This window comes from Sinocyclocheilus anshuiensis, unplaced genomic scaffold, assembly GCF_001515605.1.
Source record: "Sinocyclocheilus anshuiensis isolate Anshui unplaced genomic scaffold, SAMN03320099.WGS_v1.1 scaffold746, whole genome shotgun sequence".
NCBI lineage: Eukaryota > Metazoa > Chordata > Actinopteri > Cypriniformes > Cyprinidae > Sinocyclocheilus > Sinocyclocheilus anshuiensis.
This window is the reverse complement of record NW_015544173.1, coordinates 348,447-355,284: the sequence shown is the minus strand read 5'-3', so window position 1 is coordinate 355,284 and position 6,838 is coordinate 348,447. Positions and strand designations below refer to the sequence as shown.

Sequence of the window (6,838 nt, the reverse complement as noted above, 5' to 3'; positions counted from 1 at the left end):
CTTTGACTGAATGGTTCTTTGTGGAACCAAAAATGGTTCTTCTATGGCATCGCTGTGAAGAACCTTTTGAAGCACCTTTATTTGTAAGTGTACTGCAGGTCAAAAGTTAGGATTTTTAAAATGTTTTTTAAAAGTCTCTTATTCTCACCAAGTCCGCAAATAGTTGATAAATTACAGTAAAAAACATAAATGTTGTTTTCTATGCGAATATATTTTCAAATGTAATTTATTCCTGTGATGCAAAGCTGAATTTTCATTAGTCATTACTCCAGTCTTTAAATTGTAAGAATATTTCATAATTTTACTGTTTTACTGAATTTGATAAAACTTAAACGATAGTTCCGGTCCTTGATTCTGATTGGTTGAGCCGCGTTCGAAGCTGTTGTAAATTACTCTACAAACATACACCTTTGTTTACTTTGTGTGTTGCTCGGCAACCACTTTGTTAGAACCACAACTGTTTCTGAGGAACTACATTGTTTGGTGGAAGAATACTGTTTTTATTAATATCATTACACTTTACTTGCTCTGTTTTATTTTGTGAAACCTTACTACGTATATGGAATAACCGTTTTATAAAAGCAATAAGCCCTGTGAAGCCGTGGTTTACAGTGAATTTATAACAGCTCCGCTTCGCATCGTGCCTAACAACGCCCCTTAGCTGTTATAAATTCACTGTAAACCACGGCTTCTTTCTTTATTTGACCAAATAAATGCAGCCATGGTGAGCAGAAGAGACTTCTTAACAAAACATAAAAAAAAAATTATATTCTAAAATTTTGACCAGTAGTATAGTTACTAATTGTGCATTATAATTCGATCTGAATCTTTACTTTAAATATATTTTTAGGTATTGCCGTTTACTTGTATCCACTCTGGATTTGCAACATTAGTTCATGTCAAGGGCCAAAGTGATGCATGCAAAGTTTGCCACTCTGACTCTAAAATCTTACCTTCACATTACTATACTTTCAGACAGATACATCAAAACACTTTTCTGTTTTAATCAGTCTTTATGAATATATTTACACTATTTCTGGCAGAATATTAGCATACTGTCTTTGCTTAGACAATACAAGGTCACTGGGTTTGAAGTATAAACAAACAAAAAGTATATAAGTCAACAAAACAGTAAGTTTCTCTTATACAAAAAAAAAGAAAAAAAAAAGAAAGCAAATCCACACACACACCTCTCAAACAGTCAGTTCTTTCTGTCCAAATGTGCCTTAAATAACAGGCATGTAAAATGTCCAATTCATTTCCAAATGATTTTCCTTCAATCTGAGCTCCAGCTGTTGCTATGAGCGCCTCTATAATCTCGTGCTGAAAGGTCTTCTGTGTATGACTCTGCTCAGAGATAAAGATAAGACAGTACAGCTCCCGTCTTGCTGCGTCAGTGTCAGACTGAATGGTGTTTGACAGCTCGTGAACAGGTGAGTCAGACTCAGCATCATGCCTGGTTCATCTTGGCAGCTTCGGCTTTAATGAGAGAAATCAACTCCTGGTTGATCAGGAACACAAAGCGAAGGCCTGCAATCTGGACAAAACAAAGCTTTTCATTCCTTAACTCTGTATACAACTGTTGAGCATGTTATATGCAATAACATTATTAGGATAAAGGGTACGGTATCTTGACATTTTATGTAACAGTAAATTTGATTGATTTTATTGATTATTGTAAAAACAATATTGTCCACAAAACAGCTATCTTCAGTACATTAGTTTCACAGTATGAGTGCGATTAACATTTTATAAAAATGAAACAATACCAGCTGTGTTATTTTAAAGGGGTCATGAACTGAGAAATCAAAATTCCCTTGATCTTTTGACATTTAAGAGGTCATTGTACTATAAAAACATCCTGCAAGTTTCAGAACTCAAAACTTTCCCGTTAGTCTAAAAACATCTTATATTGAAGCCAGTCTGCCATAACGACAGCTTGTGGAATTGTGAACTGACTGGTCAGTTCTATCTTAGCATTAGATCACGTCATGAACTGAACATTCTAAACACACCGGTGTGATCATATGCATCAAACGGGTTCATATTCACAAGGAAAGCATTAACGGAGACGTTTCATTTATAGGTTTCAGAAATGAACTCACAGGCAACACGAAATGAGGTGGCGGGTCGGTTTGGGCCCGCAGGCCTCAAACTTGACATCTGTGGTCTAACCGAAACCAAGTCATTTTTACAGGGCTGAACACATGACCCTGACTTGTCATTATTTTTGCAAACATTTTGCTGTTGAGAAATCTTGATGTGATTCAGTTGAAAAAATTATACTACTGGCCTCCACCATAAAAATTTTAAGAGAATCCCTTTTTTTGGTGATTGATCATAATACCAGCTGATACACTGTCTGTACATAGAGGAGAGTGTGATAGAAACCGTTCTCTGATATTTAGGAGTTAATACAATAAATATTCTGGAACTGTATACAAAAATGAATCAGGGGCAATAAATAAATACCAGTATTCCTACCCCTTTGACAAATGAATTTCCATGATTTCTCAGTCATGACAGATAAAAAAAAAAAAAAAAAAAGAAATACAGAGATTACACACAAAGAGCTGACGAAATATTTATAGCTGACAAAATATATTCGAGCTGTGCATAACATAAAAAGAAATACATATTGCACCCCTAGTTATGAAATGTCAATGTTATATTCTCAGGCAAAATGCGAGCTGTCTTGCATAAAACTAGAGTGTGAACTAGTTCTATGCCAATTCAATTTATAGAATTTTTTGGAAGAACACTTTGTTTTATGTATTTGTCATGCAATAAATTATCTTAAAAAAAAAATCCATTTTATAAAATGGTCGTAAATTTTGTAAATGTTATATACTGATAAGGTTTAGACATACAAAAGTCATTTATCTATATACCATATGAAAATATGCAGTGTAAATGAGGTAAATCATTATTTTTTGACAGCTGTGATTTTTCCAAAGATTTTGTGACTCAAATGCAAGCGTGTCCATACCTCCATCACAGAATTGTTGTTGAGTTTCCACTTGTTTCCAGATAAAACTGGTCGTCCATCAATGTAAATGGGTCTTCGGCCTTCATTAGCGATGAAGAAATCTCCATTATTTTTCAGTTTAATGATCCCTGGAGTTTAAAAACAAACATTATTAAATTCATTTCAAATTGCATGCCGTTTACACAATGCTGCTCAAAAGTCCTGGTGATAATTCAAAGCTTCAAAAGTTTAGAATGAAATCTATACAGCTGGGCAGTGTTGCATCAGTCGTGCATCTTAGCTGCTAGTGGCCTTGTAACAACTAGTTAGCTTGTACTTGAAGTGCTTGCACCATTTGATTTAGCCAGAAGGTCCGTAATCATTCCATACATGAATGCTGGGTCACTTAATACACCATCTACCCTATCCAATAAGCAGACTTCAAAATTGCAAACAGGAAGTACTGCTGAAGAGCCATGCTTCATTTGAATGGACTCTGAACTCGTTTAAGCATTTCTGATTCACATGCTTAACGGACATGTCTCACCAGTTACAAGGCTCAATGCTGCTGCTGCTGCAAAAAAAACTCATTGTAAATAGAAATCTGTGACACAACTGCAGTAAACCTAAATGGGATGCTGTAATCGATAGCCAGTGGCACTTGGACACTTGAAGAAAGTGCACTGTTTAATGGAAGCTGAACATAAGTCACTATGTCACTGATCACACAGCACAGTGTGCATCAGGAATAATGCTGTTCAACCGCTCAACCTTGCTTTCTGGAGATCTTCCATGCAGGTCCCTCCAAAGACAGATCTACATCTATCTGCTTGTCTTTAGTAGCACGTCCCAGTGTGATCTGAAACAGTTCAAAAGAGTTTGTTATCGGTCATCTGTGGGTGAACTATTCCTTTAGAAACACATGTACCTCAAATTGCATTAGATAACTAGGTTGCATTTGATACCTAAATATCAAAGCAAGTAACTGTGAAAAGCCTGTGCTGTGCAATAGCCAAATTTGTTCCTCCAAATGTGTATTTGAAGCTTAGTTTTTTCGACAAAACATATCATCCATATCCTTTGTTAGAACTGAGATTAATCGTGGTACAAATGCGTATCGAATCGAGGGTGGCAAACAGTAGGCTTGCCGCGATAGACGGTGCTGACGGTGATACCGGTGTTAAGATTCCATGAACGTCACTTGCCCACCGTGGCACCGACCCCCACCATCGTTTAGATTTTTTATAGTAATAAAAATTCTCCAGTGAGGAGAGTGAGTCAAGCTGACTGACAAGAAGAGTGAGGGTAAGACAGACAAGACGATCGCGGATGATTTAGTTTCGAAACGAGATGCAAAAGCACCTGTTTGGCAGTATTTTGGATTTTGAAAAGCCTGTTGACTTTTGCCGTTTATCTAAGGTGATTTTGGAAGTTTTTTTAAACATTCGTTTCTTATTTAATTGGTTCCACATTGTTTGCTGATTTTTACTTTGTTTAAACTTTGTGTCATTTATTTATTTTATTTGACATCAAGGTGTATGCCGTGCCTCCAAGCTTTCTTACTCGTTTTGCTAATAAATGTTCTACGTTTCTTATTTATTTGGTTATATATTATACATGTTTACTTAGCCTATTTCCAGTTTTGTATAGGCTATCTATTTAAACTTTATGTAAGTTATTTGTTATTTTATATTAGGCATAGCCTGCCCTATAGCATGGTGTATTTTTATTTGTTTTGTTAATAAAAGTTCTATGTTTTATATATAGGCTAAAGTGAGTTTGACGTTGTATTTTGTTGTTGCATTCAAGCAACTGATGCCGAATTGCCGCTAATTCGAAAGTGAACGTAAAATGCGCACGGCGCTTTTAAGCGATTTAAAAGTGAAGGAAAGCAAGGAAAAGAGGGAAAATTAAAACGAACTAAAAACTAACAATTGCTTTACTCCGAATTGCCACTATTTGAAAGTGAAAGTAAAATGCGCACGCGGCACGCCGCTTTTACAAGCTATTTAAAAGCTAAGGAAAGCAAGGAAAAGAGGGAACGCCCCCGCCCCCACAGTGATACCGGTATTACCGGTGTTGTCACACGTCGATTAACCGGTGGGAAAATTTCCTCACCATCACAACCCTAGCGAACAGTATGGTTCGGTCTTTTACCGAGAACGGTTGCACCCCTAGTAATAACTATATACTAAACCAGAACCTAACCATAACCTTAACCCATGTTTAGTCCATGCAGTTGCCTTCTGTTACTATTATTATGAAGTACAACCAATATTTTGTTCACTTTCTCGCCACAATGGCTGAGAGGCTGTCATTCATATACACAAAGTTATTCCAACAGCCTTTAAGTACATAATGTGTTTATTTCACAGATACCAAAGTGAGTGATATTCCTGTGCATGCATGACATTAAATGGTCACTGACCTCTCTAGATCTCATCAGATATCTGACCATTCGTCCACGTAAAGCTGCCAGCGTCTGATTATCAAAGTCTGGTGAATTCATGCCTGTAATAATCATATCACAATCACATTCAGCAATCACACTCTTCTGATAACTATACAAAAAGATGAAGTGAAATAAATCTGACCTGTGATACTGTCCACTAACACCTGCCAGCGAGGAAGCTCCTGCTCCAGCTGTCTGATCTCGCGCTTCTGATGTCTATCTGCAATCATCAGCTCTACAAGAAATGCAGTAACATTTCATAGACACAGGAAAGAGTACTGAAATTATTATATCTAAGCACATTTAAAACAACCAGAGGCTGTATGAAATAACTCACCGTGCTCTAAGACTTCATCCCTGCTGTCCCTGATGAAAATGATAAATGATCAGAATCAGAAAGTCATCAGAGTCATTCATAATTATACATAATTATTACCACAAAAGGCTGCAATGAGTCAACACATTAAGAACGAGAATAGAGTGCTGCAGGGATGATGTATTTTTGTAGGCCAGAACCTGAAAACAATATTTTAGCGCTTCTGATTCCATGTTTTTTTTTTTATGAGTTTTTGTTTTTGTTCAAATGCCTAAAATAAGGCCTGTGGTTAACACAAGCTCACTATATTGTCACGTTTTATATTACAACATGAAAAACATCCGTAATACCCCACACTCATTATTTTTTTGAACCTTTTATTGTCTTGAAAAATGTGGTTGCTGACAAGTTGCTAAATGGGCCTACAGAAGTTATCTGGGACTTTAAATGTCATCTGGGCTAGAAGGAAAACTTATTGATCACTGGTCCAATTTACAGCCTTGTTGTGTTCATAATAGTGCTTTATTCTAAATCAAGCTTTCAGAGAAAATAGTGGTGATGTTGAAGTCATATGACCCTGGTGTACAGTAGTTCGAATATAGCTTATGTTTTTGTTGGTCACAGAGCTTACTTTCTGCAATAATCCAAAAAGCACTTTAAAAAAAAAAAACACAATTTTTTTTTTTTTAATTATATTTAGACATTAATATTAATTATTATTATTAATTAATTATTATATATAATATTATATATATATATATATATATATATATATATATATGTGTGTGTATGTATGTGTCTAGATAGATAGATAGACAGATAGGTACATAGATAGAGAGATATAGATATATACTAGCTGCTCTCAGAGAGACTGTTTACTTTAGCCGCATTCATCGTGAAACTTGCTAATTAGCACATTATTAGGAAAGCCGATTTGCAAAGATTCATAAAAGAGCCTTATACTCACTTCTTCTGTAGATGAGGCTGGATCACGAATGATTCGCGTGAACAGACGCATTTATGTAAATCGGGGGTGCATTCCCTTCAGAAACAATGTAATCCACTGCGAGTTCAGCAGCTCAGATGTCAGGAGTAAATGACG

The 6,838-nt window shown here is 35.9% G+C and overlaps 1 protein-coding gene across 1 annotated transcript in view; it reads right to left on the bottom strand.

Moving 5' to 3' along the window:
* Positions 1 to 812: 812 nt before the first annotated feature.
* LOC107696040 (microspherule protein 1-like) overlaps positions 813 to 6,838 on the bottom strand; it is a 13,538-nt gene continuing 7,512 nt past the window's right edge. The window contains exons 10-15 of the mRNA XM_016496183.1: positions 5,758 to 5,786; positions 5,563 to 5,655; positions 5,397 to 5,479; positions 3,740 to 3,827; positions 2,990 to 3,117; positions 813 to 1,537 (exon numbers count right to left, since the gene is read on the bottom strand). Coding sequence (XP_016351669.1) covers positions 1,451 to 1,537; positions 2,990 to 3,117; positions 3,740 to 3,827; positions 5,397 to 5,479; positions 5,563 to 5,655; positions 5,758 to 5,786 — 508 coding nt within the window. The 3' untranslated portion in view covers positions 813 to 1,450. The remainder of the gene's footprint in view (positions 1,538 to 2,989; positions 3,118 to 3,739; positions 3,828 to 5,396; positions 5,480 to 5,562; positions 5,656 to 5,757; positions 5,787 to 6,838) is intronic.